This window comes from Canis aureus, chromosome 2, assembly GCF_053574225.1.
Source record: "Canis aureus isolate CA01 chromosome 2, VMU_Caureus_v.1.0, whole genome shotgun sequence".
In the NCBI taxonomy this organism is placed as follows: domain Eukaryota; kingdom Metazoa; phylum Chordata; class Mammalia; order Carnivora; family Canidae; genus Canis; species Canis aureus.
The window spans coordinates 62382293-62409811 of NC_135612.1; the positions used below are offsets into that span (position 1 = coordinate 62382293).

Genomic DNA, 27519 nt, shown 5'->3' on the forward strand with positions numbered 1-27519 from the left:
ACCCGCGGACGGCGGTCCAGGCCCACGGCCATGGCCTCAGGGGGCGCCGGGTCTGGGGGGCAGGAGGGGGCGGCGCGCGCGGCGGCGGCGGCGGCGGCGCTCTGCGGCCTGTACCACGAGGCCGGGCAGCGACTGCGGCGCCTGCAGGACCAGCTGGCCGCCCGGGATGCCCTCATAGAGCGCCTCCGCGCCCGCCTGGCCGCGCTCGAGGGGGACGCGGCGCCCTCGCTCGTGGACGCGCTGCTGGAGCAGGTGGCGCGCTTCCGGGAGCAGCTCCGGCAGCGGGAGGGCGGCGCCGGCGAGGCGGCGCTGCGCCAGGTGCGGCCGCGGCGGGCGAGCGCGCTTCCGGGGCGAGCGGCGGGGACTGACGGGGCGAGCCCCGGGGAGGCTCTGAGAGGTCTGCAGCGGTGCCCGGGGCTCGAGAGCGAGGGCGGCGGGCCGGCCCGGAGGGCTGTCGGGGCCGCCGCGCAGCTCCCCGGGCGCTCCCGCGTCAGCCTGTCGGTTCTGAGGACGCACGCGGACGCCTTCCCCTTAAAGCTGAGGCTGCCAGTCGTTTCCCAGCAAAACTAGGTTTATTCGGGAGGAGCAGAGAATTGCAGTAGGTGAGGCCGCCGAGCGAGGAGGGGCGGCTCCTTGGACAGAAGCCCGCCGTCCTGGGCGCTGCCGTCCCGCTGCCCCTGTCGGGTGTGCGACGGGGAGGAGCGGGAGGGGGACAGCTCCTCCTGCCCGTCGGGACTCCGCTCTAGCGTGCTTCTGACGGGTGTGAGGGTTGTGCGTCCTTGGTGGCGCTTCGGGGTCTAAGGTTTGGGGGCGGTGTTGCCAGCCCTCAGGTGAGGGTGCACCCCGGTGTTGCGTCTGTGCGTTTGTGCCCATTCTGGGTTCGAGGGATTTGTGTCCCATTGGACCTGAGGGTGGTTGTGTATGAGGGGTGTTTGTGCCGGTTGGCTCTGAGGGTTGTGTGTGTGTGTTATGTTCTGAGGGGTGTGCTCCAGGTTGTGTCAAGGACTGTGTGCCCATTTATATTTGAAGGTTGTGTCAGGCTTACCTGTTGTGTGACTCTGCGGGTTCTGAGGGGTGTATATGAAGCGCTGTTGGGCATAAGGGTTGTACGTCTTTTGGTTTTGAGGTGTGTAAGCCCCCGTCGGGTTTTGAGGAGTTAGTGTATGCTTGGTTTGGTCTGAGGGTTGTGTGTTCCTGTTGATTCTGAGGGTATGTGAGTGTGTTAGATTCTGAGGAGTGTATCCTGTGTTGGGTCAGAGGGGCGTGCTCATGTTAAGGGTTGTGAGTCCTTGTTGGTCTGAAGGTGTGTGTTCCCGTGTTGGGTCGAGGCGTATGATACTCACATTGGGATCTGAGGGGTAGGGGGTATGTGCCTGGATTTTGTGGGAGGGGTGTTTGTGTATGTTAGGCTCTGAGGTGTGAGCTCCTCTGTTGGGTCTGAGGGGTGCGTGTTTGTGTTGATTCTGAGGGGTGTGCTCCCATATTAGGTCTGAGGGTTGGGTTCCGTTTGGTTTTATTTTTATTTATTTATTTTTTAAAGAACTTATTTATTCATGAGAGACACACAGAGACAGAGGCAGAGACACAGGCAGAGGCAAAGCAGGCTCCATGCAGGGAGCCCAACATGGAACTCGATCCCGGAACCCTGGGATCATGCCCTCAACGGAAGGCAGACGCTAACCCGTTGAGCCACCCAGGTGTCCCTCCATTTGGTTTTTTTTTTTTTTTATTTTTTTTTATTTTTTATTTTTTATTTATTTATGATAGTCACAGAGAGAGAAAGAGAGAGAGGCAGAGACATAGGCAGAGGGAGAAGCAGGCTCCATGCACCGGAAGCCCAATGTGGGATTCGATCCCAGGTCTCCAGGATCGCGCCCTGGGCCAAAGGCAGGCGCCAAACCGCTGCGCCACCCAGGGATCCCTCCATTTGGTTTTAAAGGGCTGCCTGTCCTTGCTGCTGCTGCTGCTGCTGCTGCTTCTTCTTCTTCTTCTTCTTCTTTTTCTTCTTTTTTTGTGCTTGTTGTTTCTGACATGTCTCTATGTTGCATATGAAGGATGTGTATTTGTGTTGATTCTGAGGAGTGTGCTCTCGTCCTGGGTTTTGAGGGGTGTGTGCATGTGTCAGGTTTTGAAGGATGTGCTTCCTGGCTGGCTGAGAGTGTCGTGTGTCTGTGTTGGTTCTGAGGAGTGTGTGTGCCTCTTGGGTTCTGTGGGGCATGTGTACCTGTGTCAGGTCTAAGGGTTATGTGCCCATGTTGGTTCTTCAGGTTTGTGTCTGAGTTGACTTGAGAGATAATGTGCCTGCCTAGGTTCTAAGGGGTTGTGTTTATGTTGGGTTCCGAAGGAGATGTGTACCTCAGTGGCTTCTCAGTGGTGTGTGTGTCCATTTTAGGTCTGAGGTGTTTGTGTCAGTTCTGAGGTCTGTGCATGCATGTTGGCTTCAGAGTGTTATACTCCCATGTTTGTTGTGAGGGGTGTGTACGCCCATGTTGGGTCAGAGAGTACCACGATGTCTGTTTTGGTTCTGAGTAGTGTGTCTGTGGTGGCATCAAGGAGTTTGCACCCATGTGGGTTTGTGAGGTGTGTTTGCCTGTGTTGGCTACTGAGGAGTTTGTGTGCCTGTCTGGGTCAGAGGCTTGTGTGTTTATGTTGGTTCTGAGGGATGTATATTCCTGCGCTGTGCCTGTGTTGGGTCCGGTGGTTGTATATCCATGTTTTTTCTAAGGGTTGTGTATGCCAGTATTGTGTTCTGAGGGTTGTGTGTCCATGTTGGTTTCTGAGAAGTGTTCTGTCTGTGTTGAGTCTGGGGTGTGTATGTTGAATGTTGGTTATGAAAGCTGTGCTCCTATATTGGATGAGGGTTGTGTACCGCTGTTGATTTTGAGGTGTGTTTGTGCCCCTGTGTTGGGTCTCAGGTGTGTGCATCCTCGTTTTGGGTTCTGAGATGTGTTTTTGCCTATGTAGGGTTTGAGGTGTGTGTGCCTGTGTCGTGTCTGAGGGGTGTATGCACTCATGTTGGATTTTGAGGAATTGTTGTGCCCAAGTTGTGTATTGAGGGGTGTGAGTAGATGTTCATTTGGAAGAGGGTGTGTGCTCCGTGTTGAGTTCTGAGAGGTCTGTATGCCTGTGTTGGGTCTGAAGTTTGTGTGTCCATGTTGGTTCTGAGGGTGTTTTTCTGTTTGTGTTGGGACGAGGGGTGAGTTATTGGTTATGAAGTTTTGTGTATTAGGTTTTGAGGAGGAGCTCCCATGTTGGTTCAGAGGAAAGTTTGTGTGCCTGTGGTGGATTCTGGGAGGTATGTGTGCTCGTTTGGGTTCTAAAATGTCATTCTTAGTAGGTGTAAGGGATGTGCGTCCTTGTTAGTTGTTAGGGGTGTTTGTCTGTGTTAGGTCTGAGGGGTATCTGCTTGTGTGGAATTCTGACGGGTGTGTATTTGGGCTCTAAGAAGTCTGCCCCCTCATTGGGTGTGAGGGTTGTGACTGTATTGTGTTCTTAGTGAATTGTGCATGCATGTAGAAGGTTCTGTGCATGTGTGTGTTCAATTCTGTGTTGTGTGTGTAGACATTGGGTTCTGAGGTTTTTGTGTATGTGTAGTACACAAGCATAAGCTCCTGGTGTGTATGTGTTCATGCTGGGTTCTGGGCCATGTGAACCCCGGTTATGTTTTGGGGCAACATTCAACCTCAGTCGTAAATGAGTCTTTCAGTAGTAACTGTCCTCCTCTGCTGGGAGTGATGACGGGGCTGCGGTGCCTGTGAGTGTTGGATAACAGACTTAAATCTCACTTTCTCTCCTCTTCATCCCTGCTGGTGGTGTTATGTTTGTCTTTGTGAAGTACCATAGACACCCAGTCTAGGAGCAAGAGTAGCAGTGTTTGTCCTAAGAGCAATTGGGAAGTGCTGCTGCACACCTTTGGGTGGACTCTAGTGCCGCATTTGGGCCATAGCTATTATCTGGGTTGTCCCAGGAAAGAAACTAGGTCTGCAAAAGGAGTAGCTGCAAAAGACAATTTTCATTTCTAGGCTTGGCCCTACAGCCACGCTTTAGAGTGAAAAAGAGACTTGCACACATACCCTCCTTTTTTTTTTTTTTTTTTTTTTTAACTATAAAAGTAATTTTGAATATCTGAAAAACAGCAGAAAGAATAAAGAATAAAATAACAGCCACTATAAATCCCACAGTGTGGGGTTAACCAGTGTTAATTTATTGGCATACATCCTCCCTGTTTTTCCTTTACACACAGGGTATGTACATACTGGGCTTGCTTGAGATCATGTTGTCTGTACATCTTCATGTCACGTTGCAAGTATTTTCTCATCTGCATCATTTTAGTTGCTTCTAGAAGCTAGATGTCTACCTCACTGAAGTGCTCTCCCTCTTCTGGGGAAGGTGGTTCATAACTCATCAGCTCAGAAGGAAAATTTATTTATTTTTATTTTTATTTTTTTTATTTATTATTTTTTTTTAATTTTTTTTTTTTTATTTATTCATGATAGGCACACAGTGAGAGAGAGAGAGGCAGAGACACAGGCAGAGGGAGAAGCAGGCTCCATGCACCGGGAGCCTGACGTGGGAATCGATCCCGGATCTCCAGGATCGCGCCCTGGGCCAAAGGCAGGCGCCAAACCGCTGCGCCACCCAGGGATCCCTATTTTTATTTTTTTAAAAAGATTTTATTTATTCATGAGAGACAGCGAGAGGCAGAGATACAGGGAGAGGGATAAACAGGCTCCATTCAAGGAGCCTGATGTGGGACTCGATCCTGGGACCCCAGGATCACGCCCTGAGCCAAAGGCAGGTGCTCAACCACTGAGCCACCCAGGTGTCCCAGAAGGAAAATTCAGAAGTTGCTTGGTCGTGGGCACCAGAGATGAGTGCAGAGCAGGGACCAGAGTGCATCATACCCACCACCAGCTTACACACACCTGCAAGTAGCAGGACTCTACTTGGAGTGTGGAGGCTGTTGGTGGTCAGCCCTGGCATCCTGAGGCCCCACAGCCTCTAACCAGGACCCAGACAAGTGGATCTATAGTCCTAGATCTATGTGGTCCTCTACCCCTGACATATAGGTTTCGTTTTCGGATTTTTAATTATTTAAGAAGCATTTTTAACAATCTGGTATCTTACGTGATTAAATGTTTGTGGCTCACTCCTCCACCTGTCTGGGTCTGTCACAGAACCTGTGGAGGAATGGAGAGATTTCACACTGTGCAAAGTGAAAACAATGAGAAGAATTGATCAATAGATTGGTCTCATCAGTGGCCAAGTCAGCCAGCACATTAGGAGCAGGGACTCTGGGTTGGTAGAGACTGAGGGTCCCAGAGAGGATGCGGAGGCTGTGTCCTCAGGTGTGCAGGGACTGCCCGGTGACCTGTGCATCTGTGGCTGAGCACAGAGAGCACGTGATGGGTCCAGATCAATCTTGAGGATTCTGGTTCTCTACCACCACAGGAAGACCCAAGACCTTCCCTTGTTTGTAACACGAGGCCCATGTGGGTAACTTTACAAAGCCCTTCCAATTAAGACTTTGGGATAATGGTATTAATTCACTCTGTGGCCCATAACTGCTCAACACCACCTCATTACTAGCCGGGTGCTGGCCTCATGGGTCCTGCCTGGTGCTGCCAACCAGCTTCCTCTCCCTTCTGGCCTGCCTTTCCCTGTTCTGCCGTGCTTTCTCTGGAGTGGAGCAGCATTCATCCTTTACAGTGGGCTGTGTTAGCTGTGTCGTTGGTTGGTTTTTAACCATCTGTCTATCTCCATACCTTTTTTGCTCTTGTAAACCTGAAACTCTATGCTCTTTAAACTGTAACTCCCATCTTCCTGCCCTCACAGCCACCACCCTTAGCAAATATGCTTTCTGTCCCTGTGACTTGACTCCTCTAGGGACCTCATAGAAGTGGAATCCTACAGTATTTATCTTTTTGCGACTGACTTATTTCACTCAGCATGATGTTCTGCAGGTTTATCTGTGTTGTATCGTGTGCCAGAATTTCCTGCTTTTTAAGGCTGAATAATATTCCATTGTACATATATATCGCATTTTGCTTATTCACTCATCTGTTGATAGACATGGGGTTGCTTTCATGTTTCAGCTATTATGAATAACACTGCTGCTCTGGATATGTGTGTACCAACATATCTTTGAGACCCTGCTTTCAGTTCTTTTGGGTATGTGCCAAGTGGAATTGGTAGATCATAGGGTAATTCTGCATCATTTTTTGAGGAACCACTATGCTGTTTTTCCACAGTGGCTGCATCATTTTGGATTTCCACCGGCATTGCACAGGGATGCATTTTCTCCATGTTCCCACCAACATTAGTTATTTTCCATGTTTTCTTTTCTTTTTTTTTTTTTTTTTTACAGTTGCCATCCTGATGGGTATGTGGTGATTTAATACAAAATGATTGTAGTTTTGATTTGCAGTTTTCTAATGATCAGTGATGTTGAGCATCATTTCATGTGCTTATCAGCAATTTGTGTATCTTCTTAGGAAATATCAAGTCCTGGGATCCCTGGGTGGCGCAGCAGTTTAGCGCCTGCCTTTGGCCCAGGGCGCGATCCTGGAGACCCGGGATCGAATCTCACGTCGGGCTCCCTGTATGGAGCCTGCTTCTCCCTCTGCCTGTGTCTCTGCCTCTCTCTTTCTCTCTCTCTCTCTGTGACTATCATAAATAAGTAAAATCTTAAAAAAAAAAAAAAAGGAAATATCAAGTCCTTTGCCCATTTTTGAATTGGTTATATTGTTGTTGTGGAGTTTTAAGAATACTCTACAGGCATACCTCATTTTATTGTGCTGCTCGGCTCTTAGTCTTTTTATAAATTGAAAGTTTGTGACAGGGCACCTGCCTGGCTCAGTAGGTGGAGCATGCGACTCTTGATTTCAGAGTTGTGGGCCCTGCATTCAGTGTAGAGATTATTAAAAAAGGAAAAAAGAGAAAGAAAGAATGAATGAAAGAAAGTAAGTTTGTAACAACCTTGCATCAAGTAAATCTACTGGCCTCATTTTTCTAACAGCATTTGCTCACTTCATGTCTCTGTGTCATAGTTTGGTAATTCTCATATTTCAAAGTTTTTATTATTATTATTATTATTATTATTATTATTGTTTGTTATATCATGTGTGTTCAGTGATCTTTGATGTTACTATTGTACTTGTTTTAGGGTACCATGAAGTGTGCCCATAAAAGACAGCACACTTAATATGTGTGTGTTCTTTTTTTTTTTTTTTTATGTGTGTGTTCTGACTGTTCCACTGACCAGCCATTCCCCCATCTATCTTTCCCTCTCTTCCCTCATCCCTGAGACCCAATGATATGGAAATTAGGCCAATTAATAACCCTGTAATGGCCTTTAAGTGCTCAAGTGAAAGGAAGAGTCACACATACCTCACTTGAAATCAAAAGCTAGAAATGATTAAACTTAGTGAGGAGGGGATGTCTAAAGCTGAGAGATGCCGAAACATAGGCCTCTTGTGTCAAATGGCCAAGTTGCAAATGCCAAGGAAAAGTTCTTGAAGGAAATTAAGAGCGCTACTCCTGCCAACACATGAATGATAAGAAAAGCAAAATGGCCTAATTGCTGACAGGAAGGAAATTTTAGTGGTCTGGATAGAAGATTGAACCAGCCCCAGTGTTCCCTTAAGCCAAAGCCTAATCCAGAGCAAGACCCTGACTCTCTTCAGTTCCACGAAGGCTGAGGGAGATGAGGAAGCTGCAGAAGAAAAGTCTGAAGCTAGCAGAGGTGGGTTCCTGAGGTTTAAGGAAAGAAGTGCCAGGTGAAGCAGCAAGTGCTGATGGAGAAGCAGCAGCGAGTCCTGCAGAAGATCCAGCTAGGATCATTCGTGAAGGTGGTTCCTGACAATAGATTCTCAGTGTAGACATAACAGCCTTATTTGGGGGAGAAGTTGCCATCTAGTAGCACTTCCTAGCTAGAGAGGAGTCCTCAGGGCCAGGTTGCAAAGGTTCAAGGGACAGGCTGACTCCCTTGTTAGGGGCTAATGCAGCTGGTGACTTTAAGTTGAAGCCAGTGCTCACTTACTATCCTGAAGATTCTTAGGGCTCTTAAGAATTGGGCTCCCTCTCCTCGGCCTGTGCTCTACAAATGGAATAACACAGGCTGGACCGCAGCATATGTGTTTCCGACATGGTTTACCAAATATCCTAAACCCACTGTTGAGACCTACTGCTCAGAAAAAAAAAAAGATTCTTTTCGAAATACTAACTGCTCATTGACATTGTACCTGGTCACCCAAGAGCTCTGATGATGTACAGAGAGATTAGTGTTGTTTTCACGCCTGTTAACACCATACTGCAGCCCACAGAGCAAGGAGTCATCTTGGGGAACACATTTCACAAGGCTCTAGATGCCCTAGATGGTGGTTCCTCTGCTAGATCTGGGCAGAGTACATTGAGAATCTTCTGGAAAGATTCACCATTCTAGATGCCACTAAGAAAATATTCCCATGGATCAATATCAATACTAACAGGAGTTTGGAAGAAGTGGGTTCCAGTGCTCAGGGAGGAAGCCACTGCAAATTTGTTGGGAACAGCAGGAGAACTAGAAGTGGAGCCCCGAGGGGTGACGGAAATGCTGCCATCTCAGGAGAACACTTGAACGGATGAGGAAGTGCTTCTTATGGAGGAGCAAGGAAGGTGTCTTTTTGAGATGGAGTCTACTCCTGATGATGAGGCTGTGAGGATTGTTGAAATGACAAGGATCGAGAATATTGCATAAACTTGGTTGACAAAGTGGCCGGATTTGAGAGGACTGACTCCAAGTTTGAGAGAAGTTCTACTGTGGGTAATATGCTGTCAAACAATGTCACATGCTACAGAGAAATTCTTTTGTTTCCTATGCCCTAGTGTCATACCTAAGAAATTACTGCCAAATTCAATATTGTGAAGCTTTTGCCATGTTTCCTATAAGAGTTTTGTAGTTTTAAGTCTTACATTTAAGTGTTTGACCCATTTTGAGTTAATTGTTTTATATGGTGTTTAATGAAGAGTCCATCTTTATTCTTCTGCATGTGGATGTCCCATTTTCCTAGCACCGTTTGTTGAAAAAATTATCCTTCTCCTGTTAGATGGTCTTAGAGCCCTTGTCAACAACCATTTGACCTATATACAAGGGTTTATTCCTGGGCTCACTCTTCCATTCCCTTTGTGTAAATGTCTGTTTTTATGCCAGTATCGCACTGTTTTGGTTACTGTAGCTTTGTAATCAGTTTTGAATTCAGGTAGTACAAGTCTTGCTTTGTTCCTTTTTTCTTCTTTTAAGATTGTTTTGGGCATTTGGGGTGCCTTGAGATTCTATATTCTATATAGGATGAGTTTTTCTATTTCTGCAAAAAGCAAATCATCTGGATTTTGATAGGAATTGCATTGAATCTATAGATCACTTTGGGTAATGTTAAACCTAAAAATAAACTGTGTTATTTTACCAGCAAAAATGGGTTTATTCCGGATAGTAGAGATTTACAGTTCATGCAAACTACAGCAAAACCATAGGCAAGTGCAGACAATAAACAAGAGGAATGCTTTTTTATAGAAGAAAGGGGGAGCTGAGAAGGCTGTTGTAAACAGTCCATTGCAGCAAACTGGGAGCCAGGGATAACCTTAGTTATGAGCATCACCTTTTCACGGTCTTTAAGAAACTGATGAAGCTTGCTAAAGTTTCCTTTTAGGAGGTTCCCAAGGGATTTGTAGAAGTATTCTGGGTTATAATACTTCCTCATTATTGTGCATCAATGAGGAGCAATTGTTACATTAAGTGTTAAAAAACAGTATACTTTAAATCTGATTCTGATGCTTTCTAGCTATGTTACTTTGGGGAAGTCACTTAATATTCTGATTTTCTCATCAGTAAAACTAAAATAACAAGACCTAGATCATAGGAATATTTGTGTATTTATTCATTCATGCATTAGGTATTTGTTGAATGCCTACTCTACGCCAGATGTTTTGATAGGTCCTGGAAGTGCAGAAAGGATCAAGAAAGGCAGATTCCTACCTTTTATGAAACTTATATACTGGGTGCTTGAATGGCTTGTCACTTTAGTGTCTGCCTTCAGCTCAGGCATGATCTTGGGGTCCTGGAATAGAGCCCCATGAGCCCCCTGTTGAGCAAGGAGCCTGCCTACTTCTCCCTTTACCTCTGCTACTCCCCCACCCCCAACCCCTGGTCATGTGCTCTCTCTTTCAAATAAAGAAAGAAAGAAAATCTTTTTTTTTTAATACTTTATTTGAGAGAGAGAGTGAGCAAGAGCAGGGGGAAGGGGTAGGGGGAGAAGCAGACCCCGTGCTGAACAAGGAGGAGCCCAGCTCGATCCCAGGACCCCTGGATCATGACCTGAGCCAAAGGCAGATGCCCAACCATCTGAGCCACCCAGGCATCCAAATAAAATCTTTAAAAAAAAGAAGCTTATATACTAGTTGAGAAAATAGAGATTGTAGAAATAATCAATTGCCTTTGTGGAAAATGTATAAAACGGTTATATAGTACATTATGAGTTTTGTGTTGTGAGGAACATGTGATTTAACATATATGAAAACCTAGCATAATCCTTTGCACCTAGTTGGTACTCAGAAGATGTGAATATCACCTACCATTGCTACTTAAGTATTTATTGAGCATCTTCTTTTTTTTAAGATTTTATTTATTTATTCATGATAGACACACACACACAGAGAGGCAGAGACACAGGCAGAGGGAGGAGTAGGCTCCATACAGGGAGTCTGACGTGGGACTCGATCCTGTGACTCCAGGATCACGCCCTGGGTGGAAGGCAGGTGCTCAAACCGCTGAGCCACACAGGCTGCCCTATTGAGCATCTTCTGTATGGAATGGAGTGTGTATGTGCAGGCATCGTGGGTTATGTTTTTCCATTTCTCCTAATACTGAGTCTAGTATATTAATTTCACAAGCATGTATAGTGTCAGGGTTGTTGTACCGGGCTTTGGAGCAGTGTTAATCCAGTAGAATTAGAGTGAAGAGTATAGAGAATAACATAGGAAGTGGCTGTAAAGTTAAATTGGGGGCATTGTGACTACCTTCATTACCTTATAAAATGTCAACTACATATTCTTTTAAGCACTACCCTAGGGGAATGCAAAGATGATCAAGGTCCAGTTCTTGCCCTTCAAGTTGTGGAATCACACATGGACATAAATGATTACTTTTTTTCCTTCCTTATCAATTTGGATGCTTTTTATTTCTTTTTCTTGCCTGATTGCTATTGCTAGGATTTCCAGTACTATGTTGAATAAAAGTGGTGAGAGTAGACATCTTTAACTTGTTCTGGATCTTAGAGGAAAATCTCTGTTTTCACTTGAATATGACATTAGAGTGGGTTTTTCATATATGGCCTTTACTATGTTGAGGTGTGTTCTCTTTAAACCTATTTTGTTGAGAGTTTTTATTATGAATGGAATTTTGTACTTTGTCAGATGCTTTTTCTGCATCTATCAATATGATCATATGGTTTTTATTCTTTCTCTTGTTAATATGTATCACATTGATTGATTTGTGAATATTAAACCACCCTTAGATCCCTGGGGTAAATCCTACTTGATCAGGGTAAAAGATTTTTTAAAAAAAATTATTGTTGGATTTAGTTTACTAAAGTTTGTTAAGAAAAAAAAGTTTGTTAAGGATTTTTGCATGTATGTTCATCAGAGACATTTATCTATAGTTTTCCTTTTTTTTTTGTAGTGTCTTTATCTGGTTTTGGTATCTGGGGCATGCTAGCCTCATAGAATGAATTTAGAAGCTTTTCTTCCTCTTCTGTTCTTTGGAATAGTTTGAGATGGAGAGGTACTAAGTCTTTTTAAATTTTATTTATGGGGATCCCTGGGTGGTTCAGCGGTTTGGCGCCTGCCTTTGGCCCAGGGCGCGATCCTGGAGTCCCGGGATCGAGTCCTGCGTCGGGCTCCCGGCATGGAGCCTGCTTCTCCCTCTGCCTGTGTCTCTGCCCCCCCCATCATAAATAAATAAATAAATCTTTAAAAAATAAATAAATTTTATTTATTATTGAGAGAGAGAGAAAGAAAGAAATTTTTTTTAAAGATTTTATTTATTTATTCATAGAAACAGAGAGAGAAAGAGAGGGGCAGAGGCAGAAGCAGGCTCCATGCAGGGAGCCCAACACGGGACTCAATCCAGGGTCCCCAGGATCACACCCCAGGCTGCAGGCGGCTCTAAACCACTGCACCACCAGGGCTGCCCGAAAGAAAGAATCTTAAGTAGGTACAGTACAGAGTCTGATACAGGGCTTGATCTCACAACCCTGAGATCCTGACCTGAGCTGAAATCAAGAGTCAGACGCTTAACTGAATCACCCTAGTGTTCCCTAACTCTTCTTTAAATGTTTAGTAGAATTCACCTGTGAAGCCATCTGATCCTGGACTTTTGTTTGTTGGGAGTTTTTTTTTTTTTTTTTTAAAGATTTCATTTATTTATTCATGAGAGAGAGAGAGGCAGAGAAATAGAGGGAGAAGCAGTCTCCCTGTGGGGAGCCTGATGTGGGACTTGATCCCAGGACCCTGGGATCATGTTCCTCTTTTGGTTTCTTTTTAGGTTTTAAAAGTCTCTTTAGGGACACCTGGGTGGCTCAGTGGTTGAGCATCTGCCTTCAGCTCAGGGCATGATCCTGGAGTCCCGGGATCGAGTCCTGCATCAGGCTCCCTGCATGGAGCCTGCTTCTCCTTCTGCCTGTGTCTCTGCCTCTCTCTCATAAATAAATAAATTAAATCTTTTATTAAAAAGTCTCTTTATTCATATTTCCGTTTTGTTTATATAGTGCTTTCTTAACTTTTTCCACATCTTTTCATTTTCTGAGCATTTTTAAGATGGTTGTTTTAAAGTCTTTGTCCAGACGGCCTGCCATCAGGTCTTTTATTTATTTTTATTTTTTTAAAGATTTAAAAAAATTATTTATTCATAGAGACACAGAGAGAGAGAGAGAGAGGCAGAGACACAGGCAGAGGGAGAAGCAGGCTCCATATAGGAAGCCTGATGTGGGACTGGATCCCGGGTCTCCAGGGTCATGCCCTGGGCTGAAGGCAGCGCTTAACTGCTGAGCCACCTGGGCTGCCCCATCAGGTCTTTTAAAGGGATAATTCTGTTTAACTTTTTTTCCTTTATTTATTTAAGTAATTTATTTATTTTAACTTTTTTCCTTTAAATAGGCCATATTTTCTTGTCTTTGGATGCCTTGTGATTTTTTTGTTAAGAATTGGACATTTGGATCTAATAATGTTTTATGTCTAGAAATCAGATTCTCCCCCTTCTTGAAGGTTTTATGTTTTTTCTTTGATTGTTATAGGCTGTCTCTGTGCCAAGGATCAACCTGAGGGCTATCTCGAGGTTTGCTCAGGTCTCTTCTGAGCCTATGCCTCTTCCTGGTCAAATGTGGGCACTTTATAATTTCTTCTTTATATGCAGTTGCTTCTGAATGTCCTTGTCTTTATTTTGTGTGTGTGTGTGTATGTGCGTGTGTATTTTTATGTATGTCTGTATGTCAACAGGCCTGAATGTCCTTGTCCCTAGTGTCTGGTTCCTGAGGGTTGGAAAAGAGAAAAATGAAGTGGAGTGGGGGGAACGGGCTCCCTCCCTTTGAATGTCCAGGTTGCTTCAGCTGGAGAGGGTCTTTGCAACCATAGGGGAGCAAAGTGGCTTCCTTTCTCTGCGTCTGCACCTTTGTGATAGGAAGGGACAATCAATGATCAGAGCACAGATTTCCAGTGTTTGGAGGACAGTTTCTTTTTGGCCCATCCTGGCTCCTGCAAGATGTGTGCTAGTTGCTGCAGAAACACAGGTGGGTGGCTGGGTGTGGGGGATGGGCTGGGGTGAAAGGGGTTGAAAGTAAGCTCAGCCAAATGGCCAAGTCCTCCCCTGGAAGTTGCAATCCTTCGGTAGAATTCCGGTTTACAGAACAGTGACATCAGATGGATTCTGTCAGTGCGGCTGTTTTTCAGGTGGGAGATAGAGTCCTGGTGCTTCCTGTTCCACCGTCTTCCCAGAATCCTCCAAGCTGCATTAGCCTCTGTCCTTTGTTTGCCTTGCTCTTCCACCATGCTCTTCCAGAGGGGAGGAAACATGTTGCTCTCCTATCACTGCTTCCCGGGGTACATCTGTTTGGCACTTATGGTAAAGTCTCAGTTAACTGGCCTTTCCTAAAATTCCTGTGTTCTTGTTCTCTTATGGTCCTCTTAGGGTGGGTCACAGGGACAGCAGGGGCTGGGCTGCAAGCAGCACATGGGCGCCTATTACGGATGTGCAGGAAGGAGAGAGAGATGGGACTGCACTGGGTTGGGCATGTCCCTCTCGCCCCCAGTTCATTCCATCTGGAACCTATGAGTGGGATCTTTTTTGGAAATAGGGTCTTTACTAGATGCAAGACATTAAAATGATGTCATTCTGGATTAGGGTGGATTGATGGTTGGTGTCCTTATCAGAAGGCCTCATGAAGATGGAGGCAGAGATTGAAGTGCTGCATCTACAAGTCCAGGATTACTGGCAACCCCCAGAAGCTGGAAGAGACAGGAAGGATCTTTCCTTCTTGCCCTGGAGGAAGCATGGCCCTACTGATACCTGGATTTTGGACTTCTGGCTTCCAGAATTGTGAGAGAGTAAATTTCTGTTGTGGACTTTGTTAGGGCAGTCTGAACACACTAATACGGATGGGGATGAGGGCCGGGAGGCTATGCCTTTTATTTTTAAGGCTGATCCACAGACTATAGAATTCTTCCTACTTTTGTATCTTGAGATGGAGCCATGAAATTGTGGGTTCCAGCAAAAGGCTCTCGTGGGAGACATTAGCCCATGTGCTGATTCCTGTGCAGTGTACGTATATAAAGCTGGGATTCTAGGACAGGCCTTGCTCTCTGACAGCGGTGGTCTGTGTTTTTCTGATTACATAAGGGCCCTTGGCCAGATTGGTCAGTACCTCTCTGTCCAACTTCAGAGCAAGCAGAGTGCCAAAAACCTGGGGCCCCTCATGCTGCTGGTGGGAGGATGCTTTTGGGGGCTGCCCTGCTGTGCATTGCACCACCCTCTAGTGGTTTTGCTTTTGTTTTTCTAGCTCTGGGAGGTTCCCAGCTATGAAGAAGAGTAGGGTAATATCCCCAGCAAGCCTCCAGGTGAACTAGGTTCTTTCTAAAGTGATGTTTGAAAGCTTTTTTAACGATTTTATTTAGGGGATCCCTGGGTGGCTCAGTGGTTTGGCGCCTGCCTTCGGCCCAGGGCGTGATGCTCAAGTCCCGGGATCGAGTCCCACGTCAGGCTCCCTGCATGGAGCCTGCTTCTCCCTCTGCCTCTCTCTCTCTCTCTCTCTCTCTCTCTCATAACTCATAAATAAATAAATAAATAATCTTAAAATAATAAAGATTTTATTTATTTGAGGCAGAGAGAAAGAAAGGGCTAGTATAAGTGGAGGCAGAGGTAGAGGGAGAAGCAGACTCCCCACTGAGCAGGGAGCCAAAGTAGGGCTCAATCCCAGGACCCTGCCTGAGATCATGACCTAAATGGAAGGCAGACACTTGACTGAGCCCCCCAGGCATCCCTGAAAGCTGGTTTTGAAGACAAAAGTAAGGCTGGTGAGTCCTTCAGAACTAACCTCACCCCTGCAGTCAGCCACGTGTCTGTGGTTTTTCTGTGTCTGTATCGTGAGCAGGCTGAGAAGAGAGTCCGGATCCTGACCCTTTTCATGCCCAGTCCTACTCCTAGACAGTTATTGGGTATTCACATGGGACTGGGCCTGGTGCCCTGGGCCAGAGTGTGGAGATGGAGCATGCCCTTGGGAAGCTCCATGAGCCCCCTGAGCTGGGGGACAGGTGCCCCACTGTTTGTACGGCTGCTTGTTTCTCCCACTGTCTCCATGACCAGGGAGGAAGGATGCTTAGAATTCAGGTCTCGCCTGAAGCCCTTCCACCTCCAGGAAGACATTGAGGCTGTGGTGGCCTCTTTACCCGTCACTCCAGTGGCTACCGATCCCATGAGCCTCGGTTGGCCTACTTGTAGAGTGGGAGAGACGGCAGAAGCTGGCTCGTAGGATGTGTAGAAACTGCATGGCTGGCACGGAGTGAGGGCAGAGCAAGCAGGAGCTGCTCCTGCTGTCACTGTGGTTGTTTGCTAATGATCCCCCGGAGACCAGCCTCTATGGGTATTGTTTATAGGACTCCCAACTGTAGTCCTATTACATATATTTGTAATGTGTTGTCTGTTTCACACATTGAGATGTATTTACCCTGAATAAACTTCAGTATTAGATACCAACAAGGATAGAGACATTTCTCCATCATGCTAATTTGAGTAACTTTGACATTTTAATGGAAATGGCATCTCAGGTCATACCTCTTTATGCACCATCTGTTCACTCCGCACACACTTCTGGGCCCACTGTGAGGGGAGCAGTCTAAGATCAAGGAGCATGGCAAAGATAGGTCACTGCCCTCAGGACCTCCTTCCACAGGGGCAAAAAAGCAAGACCAAAGCTGTCATGTAGGCAGAGGGAAACTGAGGCCAGGCCAGGGGGCCGACACATCAGAGGGCGAGGCTCCTGCAGTAAGTACTGTCCAGACAATAAGAACACAGAGAAGGCTCAGCTTGTGAGACCTGTTAAAAAGTGGTCAGTTTTTAAAGAAAAATTCCAGGCTAATAATGAGGCCTAGTTTTATGTTTCTAGGCTCAAGGCCACAGGAATGGTCTGAGTTTACCCTCAGATTTGGACTTTTCTTGTCTATTGATTTTTTTTTTTTTTTTTTTGTCTATTGAGTTTTATGTTAAGGAGGCCACATGGTTGGTTCTCAGCTATATGGACTCGGCCCCCAGGCCCCGCCCCTCCAAGTCCTGTGGCACCAGCCTTGAGCTGAAGGGCCCTCTCTTGGGAGGAGGTACCGATGCTGATGAGGCAGCTTTCAGGGAGGGGCCTCCTCCTCCTTCAGTCCAGAAAGGCTTGCTTGCACTCAAGGGTAACGTCAGAGAGTGGTCCTGAGGCGGACAAGTCAGAGGAATGGCCTTCACAAGCTGTGCAGCAGAGGTGCCCTGAATTGCAGACATCTGCGGGGGGATGAGGGAACATGGGTGTCAGACACGTTAGGCAACAATCTCGGTTTTGGGCTCCTCGCCAGGTGCACAGTGTGACACCGTGTCTGGCCATGTCCCCGAGTTCCACCACTTATTTCTTAATCCAGTCTTAAGATGGCCTGGCGTGTGACTCTGGGGCATGTCTCCTGTGGAGGTGTGTGCACCAGCCACATGTCTGTGTGTTGAAGGCTGCTCCACAGACCTAGAATGTGCTGTGTGCTTCTAGGCTGGGTGGGGAAAGAAAGGGGCAAGCAGAGGTAGTATGGGGGTTTGGAGGGTGGGTGTGGGGGAGGACAGCAGGGTGAAGAGCATGCCGATGCAGGCCCTATCTGTGTGTGAAGGCTGCTGTTTTGGATGCTTGTGCACATCCTGGAAAGATAAGTGCCCATGTGGTGATGAGCTGCCTCTGGAAAGTGGCACTCAGGGTGGAGGGTAGGTGGGAAAAGAGGGGTTTAGATTTTCACAGAATTCCCTGAATTTGTTATAATCATGCATGGTTTTTGTTTTTGTCTAACACATGTTAGAGAAGACTCATCCAGGGGCCCTCTGGTAACATGGCCCAGCCTCTCCTCCTGCTGAGGGTCCTGGCATCTGTCTCTCCTCATGCCCGTGGCCGGGACCCCCTGCTTGCCTGCATGTTCTCCTGGAAGCCTGGCCTCTCCTTTCCCGCCCTTTCCTCCCACCTGATGCTGCCTTCCCACTTGCAGGCTGCTTTCTTTGCCCTGCCCTCCTCCTCTCGCTGCAGGCATTGCAGGGCCCTGTGAACGGAAAAGCAAAAATTAAGGCCAGACAGAAAGCAGACTGTAATTTTAAGAACTTTTTTTTTTAAGAGGTGACCGTGGTTGGGTGCATTCATTTCCTATTGCTGCTGTGACAAAGCATCATCAACAGGGCTTGGTTCACCAGCCTTGTAGTCTTCCGCACTCCCAGAGGCAGAGCCTGAGCTGAAGGTGTGGGCAGGGCTCTGGCTCTGTCTCTGCCTCTTCCAGCTTCCTGGCTCCCGCAGTCTGCAGCTCACCTCTCCATCTGTGGCCTCTGTCATCGCACTGCCTTGTGTCTGTCCACATTTCCTTCATCTTCTAAGCACGAGAGTCACTGGATCAGGGCCTCTTCCCATCCAGGATGGCTTCCTCTGAACCGGTTACATCTGCAGGGACCCTGTTTCTACATAAAGTCACATTCCAAGTGCCAGGGGACAGGACACACAGACTTCATGGGGCTCGCCCACTGTGGGTTCTAGCTTCCCTATAAAGAAGCATATGGATGTGCCACACTTTTACTGTTTGTTGATGTACGATCTAAAATTGTGCACTTACTTGTGAAAACAGAATTTTAGATTGAACTTTCAGAAAGACCATTTGAGGTTGAAAACTCCAGTTAATTACACTTCAGAAGCTGACCTCTGAATCATGACTGTCGTCTAGTGATGGCATGTCTATGCCAATTTTTCTTTTTGTGAACATTTTTCTGACCTTGCTTCTTTAAATAAATGTGCTTTAAAATCTTCCTCTTAGGAAATTGAGAGACTTTCTGAGCAACTAGAAGAAAAAGAGAAGGAGACACAGCAGCTGATGAGCCAGCCGGAGCATGAGCGAGAGAGGGAAGTCGCAATGCTGCGGAGGAGCGTGGCGGAGAAGGAACGTGCCCGGGCTGCCAGTGACATTCTGTGCCGCTCCTTGGCTGATGAGACCCATCAGCTGAGGAGGACTCTGGCTGCCACCGCCCACATGTGCCAGCATCTGGCCAAGTGTCTGGATGAACAACAGCGTGCTCAGGGGGACCTGAGGAGGAAGAGTCCTGAGGTAGGCCCTGTACATGTGTGTGTAGATGGTGGTGAAGGCCTCTGCAGGGAGACACTGCTTGGGGGCTGCAGAATCCCTCAGCAGCCACGGGAATCGGGGCGCCCAGAGCCCACTTCTTCTCAGTATTGAGACCCAGCTGTTGTGGCAAAGCCCACCTATCCAGGGGTTTCTTCTAGAATGATGGAACATGTAGTATGTATGTGATAGGAAAGCAAGGCAGCCTGTCTCACCAGCCCCTCCCTCCTGGACGCTGCGTGCACTGTGGCCTCATCAGCCTCACTGAGCTGAGGACAAGAGGGCAGAGCCAGTGCAGGCCTGGTCTGAGCAAGTGTAAGTGCTTGAGCATCAGCCAGATCAGCAGACTGCACATCAGGGAAGGCAGCCCCTCTTCGTGCCTCATGCACAGGAGCCAGGCCCTAGCCTGCCACAAAGGGCAGCGGATGCCAACCTTCTGTAGATCCACATGTCTGAGTGGAGCAGCACTGGCTGTGCCCTGGTCCTCCTGCATAGCTGGCTGGGGGTGTGCAAAGCAGGGTCCTTTCTAGGTGGCTCTCTGGGGCTGCCACCACGTTCATGTGGAAACACACTCTGTGATGTTCTAGAGGGGATAGGCTGCCCAGCTCCTTAGCAGCATCTTCACTGAGAGCCTGTGTGGGGAGAACCTTCGTTTGAGAACCACCCATCCCCATTGGGGGGATTCCATGAAAAGGGAACCTCAGAAAGAACACTCGTGTATTTCAGAAGCCAAAAGACAAGTGCTGTCTGGGAGGAAGCGGGCACGCTCATTCGACTCTGAGTCACTGTGTCATTTCCTTGTGGGGACCTGGAAGTAGCTACACAGGATGGTTGGCCTGGGGCTGCAGTGAGGCCAGTGCAGCCCCTAAACCAGTGTAACTTCCCACCCTGGGACTCTGCTGAGTCACCCGGGGCTTCCCGTCCTGCTTGGTGAGGACATGCACTTCCTCTATCATTCATGGGGAATTCTCAAAAGCAATGTGACCAGCATATAGCCCCTTGTTCTGTTAAATGCACTGAATTTCTCGGATTCAGATGGACTTCTCCAGACTTTTTGCTTAGGTCTGCCCACCACTGTCAGAGTTGGTTAGGGATTGGCTTTTGGTGTGAACGTGGTGTGGGTCGAATTGCTGCATGTGGAACCCCTGAGGTCGACCCTGACTCTGCAGAGGTGATGGTGTGGTGTGCTTGGAGGAGTGAGCCTGGTTCCTGGCCAGGCCTGCGCCAGGTGGCCTGAGGCCAGCATGTCCTCTGTTCCATCGTGGGACAAAGTGCCTGTGCTCCGACTCCTGTGATGATGGAGAATCTGAGGCCATGGGAGACTGTACACCAGGCTGTCCAGTTGGTGGTGGGGTCTGGGCGAGGCCTGAGCAAGCCCCCCAACCCCCACCCCACCTTCCCACATCTCTGCTCTACTCTTCTCCCAAATGCACACCTGCACCATCTGTGGCCTCCGTCTCCAGGTCCAGCTTCCTCCCCTCTTGCTGTGTGTGTCATGTTCAGCAACACGGCGTCTTCCCCTGTCCCTTCCTTCTGCAGCCAGAGTGCACAGGTGGTGCTGCCTCTGTCCAGGCCGTTATTGAGAAGTTACAGGAAGAAAACCGCCTGTTAAGACAGAAGCTGATTCATGTGAGTGTCTGTCCTGTTTCACTCATCCCACCCTTGGTGGTGCTCAGGGCTGGTGTCTCCCTTGGGCTACCTGGGCTGACACAGTCCCCAGAGACCTGACCTTTTTGTCTAAAGGTGCAGAGAACATGCTGTCACTCTGTCCCCCCCACCAGTTAACTTGTAGGTCAAGAAAGGAGGTGCAAACATTTCTATCAAATGCAGCTTTTAAGGCAGGAGCATTTACTGAGTCCATGTCTGTTTAAGACAGTTGCTTGTGGACGTCAGCACCGTGCCTTGGTGCGTCTGGTGGTCACAGAGTCCCTTCTGAACATCTGAGCAAAGTGAGGCAACATCTGTTTACAGAAAGAACTCATTAGCTAATTGTTGCTAACAGAGCTTCCTGGTCTGTCGCGGCCGCCTTGGACAGCTCTGTGGCTCTGTCCCCTCAGGTGGAAGACCTCAATGCCAAGTGGCAGCGCTATGATGCCAGCAGGGACGAGTACGTGAGGGGGCTCCACGTTCAGCTTCAGGGGCTGCAGGCCCCCCCAGAGCCCGAGAAGACCTCCTGCCCTGAGCTGATGAGGAAGGAGATTTCCAGGCTCAACAGGCAGCTGGAGGAGAGGATACGCGCCTGTGCAGATGGGCGGCGGGAGCTGGCGGCCGTTAGGGGGGCCCGTGATGCGGCACTGGAGCGGGTGCAGATGCTGGAGCAGCAGGTAGCCGCTCGGGGCTCCAGGTGGCCATAGCGGGGCGTCTGCCTGCAGGGGGCACAGGCGGTCAGTCGCGTGGCAAGTGGCAGCAGGGGTGGGTGGGGACTTTCTCCTTCCTGGGCTGAAATGGTTCAGCACCATAACTGTGGAGCGTCTGGCCTCCTTTCAGATTCTCGCGTACAAGGATGATTTTACCTCAGAAAGGGCAGACCGGGAACGGGCCCAGGGCAGGATTCAGGAGCTCGAGGAACAGGTGGCTTCCTTGCGGCAACAGGCGTCCTGGACACAGGTAGGGCCTGAAGGCTTTTCTCCTCATTTAGGCTCAGCGTTTCTCTCACTTTTCTTTCCATGAATTTTGAGTGCTAGCCTGAGACACTTGTCATGGCCCCAGACTCTACTTCCCCGTGTGGGCCCGAGCCGTCCTGCCAGGTGTTGGGACGTGGTGGTGGAGGACCTCCATTGCACTGTGTGGAAGGCTGGCATGGTGGTGTGGTGGCAGAGGTAGTTGTGTCTATGGGGCCTGTCCTGCCCTCTGTGTTGCTGTGAGGTGGGGACCCTGGTTAGCCCATTCCACAGATGTGGATCCTGAGGCCCCAGGTGTCCAGTGATGTCCCCCAGCTCATGGCGCGGGGGCCTCGTGCATGGAGTTGGGCCTTGTGGGCCAGTGGGCCCTCCACCCCACTTAGGCCTGGCAGGCATCAGAATTGACAGTCTCTCACTGTGGGACGCATGGCACCCACCGCCTCTTCCCCTTGGCGTCCAGACCTGCTCAGTGCTCTGCGGAAACCCCAGGAAAGCTTGGTTTCTTCAGCCCCTCTGCCAGTACCCAACATACCTCTGGCCCCAGAGTGAACCCTGGGCCCCTCAAAGAACTTCCATCTGGACACAGACTGGACAGTAGTGGCACCTCTGGGGATCGAGGCAGCTGGTGGAGCAGAGATGCTGAGCAGACCTTGGAGCTGCCCCTTCTGGTTGGCTTGTGGGCAGTGTTAGTTGTCCACACTGCCCAGTGTTATGGCTGCTGGGGTTCATTGGTGGATTCTGCTTCCCTGCGGCAGGAAGGTACAGGGAGCCATGGAGGACGTGCTTTCACGCTCTTGGACCAGTCCATAGCAGTGTGCCTACACAAAGGCAGCTGTTTCTACTTGTGGGTGAAGTGGGTGGGGACCGTGGCTGATGTCTGTGTCCCCTCCACATCTGCAGGCCCCCAGAGAGAGGCAGGAGGGCCTCACCAGCCCCAGCAGCCTTCTTGGCCGCCATCAGAAATTCCTGCTTCTCCTAAGGCCCTAGGACTGTGGAGTTTGGTTGAGGGATGCACACTGGAGGACCCTCAACCCAAGCATTAGGATTTTTCTGCACTGGGACTATGGCTCACTGCCCACACCTTCACTCCTGCCCTGGGTCACCCAGGGACTGAGCAACAGCACATGCTCCCCAGTGCCCAAGGGGCCATGGAGGCCACTTAGTGCACACGGCCTGGTCCCCTGGAGCACCCTCCAGCTGGGTGGGGGTGGTCTTCCTGTGACTTGGCTTTGCCTGTGGGGTTTCTGGCTGGAAGCATGTTGCTCTTGAGTTGAAAGGTCACTAATGCTGTGGTCCTTGGCAGCCTCCCAACAACTCAGGGCTGATAGGAGTGACCAGAACTGGCTCCAGGTCTGGTGGGGACCGGCTGTGTGCACTAAGTGGCCTCCGTGGCCCCTCGAGCACTGGGGAGCATGTGCTGTTGCTCAGCCCCTGGGTGACCTGGAGCAGGAGTGAGGGTGCAGGCAGTGAGCCTTAGCCCCACAGTGGAAAATCCTAAATCAGATGTGAAGTCGAAGCAGCAGAGCCAGCTGGAACGAAGTTCCTGAATGAGAGTGACGAGCACTGCAGGCCACTGTCTGAGGCACTCCTGTCTTTGGGGGCTCCAAGTACTCAGTATCCCGGGCCCTGCAGAGAAGGTGTGGTGGGTGGCTGGGATACGGCTTGCCCAGCTTCCCACTGTAAGCTCTGCCACTCCCTCTCCACTGAGGTATCGGGGGCTGGTGTCCAGGGCCGATGGGCCACTCAGGCCTTCTGCCCCAGAGGTGTGGGTCCCTTCACGAGAGTGCGCAGGAGTGTCCATGTGGTCGCTCTGGTTCTTCATGGAGCACGGCCATATTTGGGCTCTGGGTTACTCCAGGAAGCAGGGTGAGGGGTACACACCCCACTCAGAAGAAATATCTCAAATGCTAGAACTCAATATGTGATTTTCTGGTCTCCTATGCAGCCCATGTAACTGGACCCTTGGCTTTTTCCCAGGACCGCCGGGAACCAGGCTCCTGCCGGATTCATACAGGGAACAGAACCCCCAAGTACTTAGAGACTGATGCTCTGGAGCTCGTGGCACCTAGTGGCCGGAGGACTGGGACTGGATCTCAGGGGCTGGACTTGCCCACCGAGGGCAGGTGTCCTGGAACAACCCGGAGAGGGCAGGGGGACCTTCAGTGCCCTCACTGTCTGCAGTGCTTCGGCGATGAGCAAGGCGAGGAGCTCTTCAGGCATGTGGCTGAGTGCTGCCAGTGAGCCCTGTGGCCGGGGCTGCTGTGCCGGGGCACCTCCCGCGGGGGTTAGAGATCCCTCGATATCGGGGCCCAGACCAGGTCAGAGGGAACCTCTAGGGGGGCATGTGCTCCTGGGAAGGAGTGTGGCCCTCCAGCTGGGCCAAGACCAAGGCAGGGCACAGTCAGACCAGGCCCTCCAGGCCCACATGATGGCCCCGCATAGCCTGCCGGTGGGTGTGCTCTGGCTTGACAGGAAAAGCTGACTGCCTGCGGGGACCACACGTGGGGGCCTCAGGGTGAAGGCCTGCCTTGTTCTGGTGACTAAGGACCAGGAGGTTTGCGGAGCTGAGCACATTGGCCATACCTCTCACCTGGGGCTGGTCTCTGCCACCACAGAGCCATGTGTCTGCACTGAACTGCACTGCAATGCCTTTGCCACATATCTGCAAGTCCAGAGACATTTCACAATCACTTATTTTCATAATAAATGCACTTGCTCTGGTGACTGCTCTAGAATGCATTCTGGGGGTCGGGGTGCAGGGACCAACGTATTCCAGTGGGGTGGGCATCAAACCAGCCGGTAAGGAGAAACACTCCTGTATGTCTGCCGCCTGTCAGAGACCACTTGACCTGGCGCCAGCCCAGCTTCGCCTTTGGATAAATCTTTAAATCTTGATTTAAGCCCCAGCCCAGGGTGTGGAGTCATGGGCTGGGAATGAGGTGAGAGGAAGCAGGTACCTGCTAAGAGCACATCGGAGTCACAAAGCAAGACATGAGTGTGGAGGGTCAGGAGACAGGAATGAGGTAGCGGGAGGGGAGACTGAGGCACTGTGCTGTGTGTGTGCCAGGTTTACTTCTAGCAATTCCAGAACCTAAGTGTTATGATCAACCTCAACACAGAAAAGGGAGATGAGACACAGCAGGGTGAAATCACTTGCCCAAGGTCACACAAGAGCTGAATAACAAAGCTGGGATTTGAACTCCTGTCCTCCCAGGAGCTCACCCTTCCATCTGGCTAAGTCCTCAAGTCAGAGTCCAGGCATCACTTCCTCTGGGACTCCCTGTGCACCCCTCTCCCCAAGAGCCCAGCTGGGAAAGATCTGGCCTGTGTGGCACAGGGTGGCTAGGCTGTAGCAGAAAAGCCTCAGTCTTCCTGAACTGAGGAAGTGTAAGTTTGTGGACACTGGAATGCAGGAAAGAGGATGGGGATATGCCAGAGAAGGGAGCCACACAAGGGGGACCCTCAGATCCTTGGCTGACCCCAAATTGTGTGTGCTTCGAGCAAGACCCTAAGGATTCTGGGGCGAGAACAGCAGATGGAAAACAGAGAAGGAACTGAGCAGACATTTCAGTGAACGAATATTATGGGGTGATAGCTTTGAATTTAGGGCTCAGTAAACACTTCAGGTTTTCCTTTGAAACTCTGGGAGGGCCAGGCCTTGGGAGTAAAGTTGACACAGTGGGACAAAACAGAAATAGCCCTTGCTCCAAAAAGGCATTAGAGTTCAGGTAATCAACCAGTAAATCACCTATCCATTGTAATGAAAACCAATTTTCTCCAGAGACGGGCAGCAGAATCTCAAGCCTTATGCTGTACAAGCCACGAGTGCAATATGCAATAGAAAAGACTAGAAGGGCACCTGGCCGGATCAGTTGGTGGAGCATACAGCTCTTGATCTTGGGGTTGTGAGTTTGAGCTTGAAAATAAATTTTAAGAAAAATCAAGGCAGCAGGAATGTATTTTCAGACAGTTACAAGGTAATGAAGTTTATATCCCAACAGACAGCCCTACAAGAAATAAGAAATCTGTACTACATACGGAAGTGATTCTGGATAAAAGACAAACAAAAGACAAAAAACAAAAAGGAATGAAGATCATGGGGGTAGGTAGCTGTGGATTACTGACTGCTTCAACAGTGATGTTTGAGGGCTTTAAAACATGCACACACGTGACCACAAGAGCTTTCCAGGTCAGGGAAGGCATATTTCAGGAACTTACACAGAAGTTTTTGCATTGATTTACAGCGGGGTGTAATGCAGTCAGGAAGCATATTATAATCTTTAGAGTAACCAAGAAAATAGTAATACAAATCTTTAAAGAGTGAACATAAGAGAGAAATGTATTTATTAATCCAAAGCAAGATGAGTTAGGAGAGCTAAAGGAATAAGGAAGGGAGGAGAGAAAACAGATGGCGAGGTGGCAGACTTAAACCCAACTCTATCAATCATCCACTCAAAAATATGGATCCAACAGTGACAAAGACCATGGTTGTCACGCTGGATGAAAATCATAGTCTCACCTATATGCTTACTAGCAGAGACCTACTTTCAATATAAGAACAGAATGAAAAGGACAGGAAAAGACACACCATGTTAGCACTAACCACGAGAATGAGAGTGTATGTAGCCATTCTCATTTTTAAAAAAGATTTTATATTATTTATTCATGAGACACACACACACACAGTGGCAGAGACACAGGCAGAGGGAGAAGCAGGCTCCATTTAGGGAGCCTGGCGTGGGACAAGATCCCAGGTCTCCAGGATCATGCCCTGGGCTGAAGGTGGCGCTAAACCGCTGAGCCACCTGGGCTGCCCAAGCCATTCTCATTTTGAAGTGATGAGTAATACAGCTTCAAAACATATATATGAAAGAAGACCTGGATAAATGCACCATCATCGCTGGAGATTTTAACACACTTCTCAGTAAATGACAGAAGCAGGAAAAAAGTAAGCAGAGACACAAAGATTTAACTAAAACACTTAACCAACTTGGCCTCCTTTGCATATGGGGACATAAGGCCCAACAAAATTAGGCCCAATTAGAATTCTTTCCAGTTGCACATGGAACACTTAACAGACAAATCTATGGGCCATTAATCAAAGTCACATCATCATGAAATTGATGTTCTCTGACCACAGTCCCATTAAACCACAACTCAATCACAGATAAATCCCAAACTCTCAACACACTTCTAAGTGATCTGTGGGCAAAGGCAAAAACACAACAGAAATGAGAAAATACTTTGAACTGAATGAAAATGAGTTAAAATTCTGTGATCTGAGTGCCCATCTCACCAGCTAGGAAGCAACTGCAAATTAAACCCAAAGAAAGGGAATGAGAGAATATAAGAGCAGAAATCAGATAGAAAACAGAAAAATCAACAAAGCTGAGTTCTTTCAAATAAGGACAAGACCCATGAGGACAAGAGAGGAAATAAATTGCTGGTAATGGGGAATGAAGGGGGGGGATGTCACTACAGATCTCTAAGAGGGCTACTCTGAATGCTTTCATGCTAAGAAATCTGACAGATGAAATGGATAAAATAAACACAATTTACCAAAATGGATACAAGAAGAAACAGAAACCCTGAGTAGCTCTGTAGCTATTAAGTAAACAATCTGTAATTAAAAATATTTTAAAGAAAATATTAGGGCCAGATGACTTCACTGATGAGTTCTTCCAAACATCAGAGAAAGATATGCCAATCTTACACTCAGCAAGGGCAGCCTGGGTGGCTCAGCGGTTTAGCGCCTGCCTTCAGCCCAGGGTGTGATCCTGGAGATCCGGGATTGAGTCCTACACTGGGCTCCCTGCACGGAGCCTGCTTTTCCCTCTGCCTGTGTCTCTGCCTCTCTCTCTGTGTCTCTCATGAATAAATAAAATCTTAAAAAAAAAGTTACACTCAGGAAATAGAAGGAATGTTCCCTAACTCATTTTTATGACACCAGAACTGGAGAAAAGAAAATGAGTATCTTTCATGAACACAGATGCAA

General features: G+C 48.6%; 1 protein-coding gene across 8 annotated transcripts; it reads left to right on the top strand.

Annotated features, from left to right (window-relative positions):
* The first annotated feature begins 15 nt into the window (after positions 1-15).
* TNIP2 (TNFAIP3 interacting protein 2) lies at positions 16-24248 on the top strand. 8 transcript variants are annotated; one of them, XM_077876139.1, is made up of 7 exons: positions 188-318; positions 14429-14631; positions 18601-18888; positions 20443-20532; positions 20961-21227; positions 21391-21510; positions 23502-24248. In XM_077876139.1, the coding sequence occupies exons 2-7, from the start codon at positions 14578-14580 to the stop codon at positions 23763-23765; spliced, it is 1083 nt and encodes a 360-aa protein (XP_077732265.1). In that variant the 5' UTR covers positions 188-318; positions 14429-14577; the 3' UTR covers positions 23766-24248. The 8 variants fall into 8 exon arrangements, with proteins under 8 accessions (XP_077732259.1, XP_077732270.1, XP_077732265.1 ...); XM_077876142.1 differs by lacking the exon at positions 188-318 and adding an exon at positions 412-602; XM_077876137.1 differs by lacking the exon at positions 188-318 and adding an exon at positions 12778-13817.
* The last annotated feature ends 3271 nt before the right edge of the window (positions 24249-27519 follow it).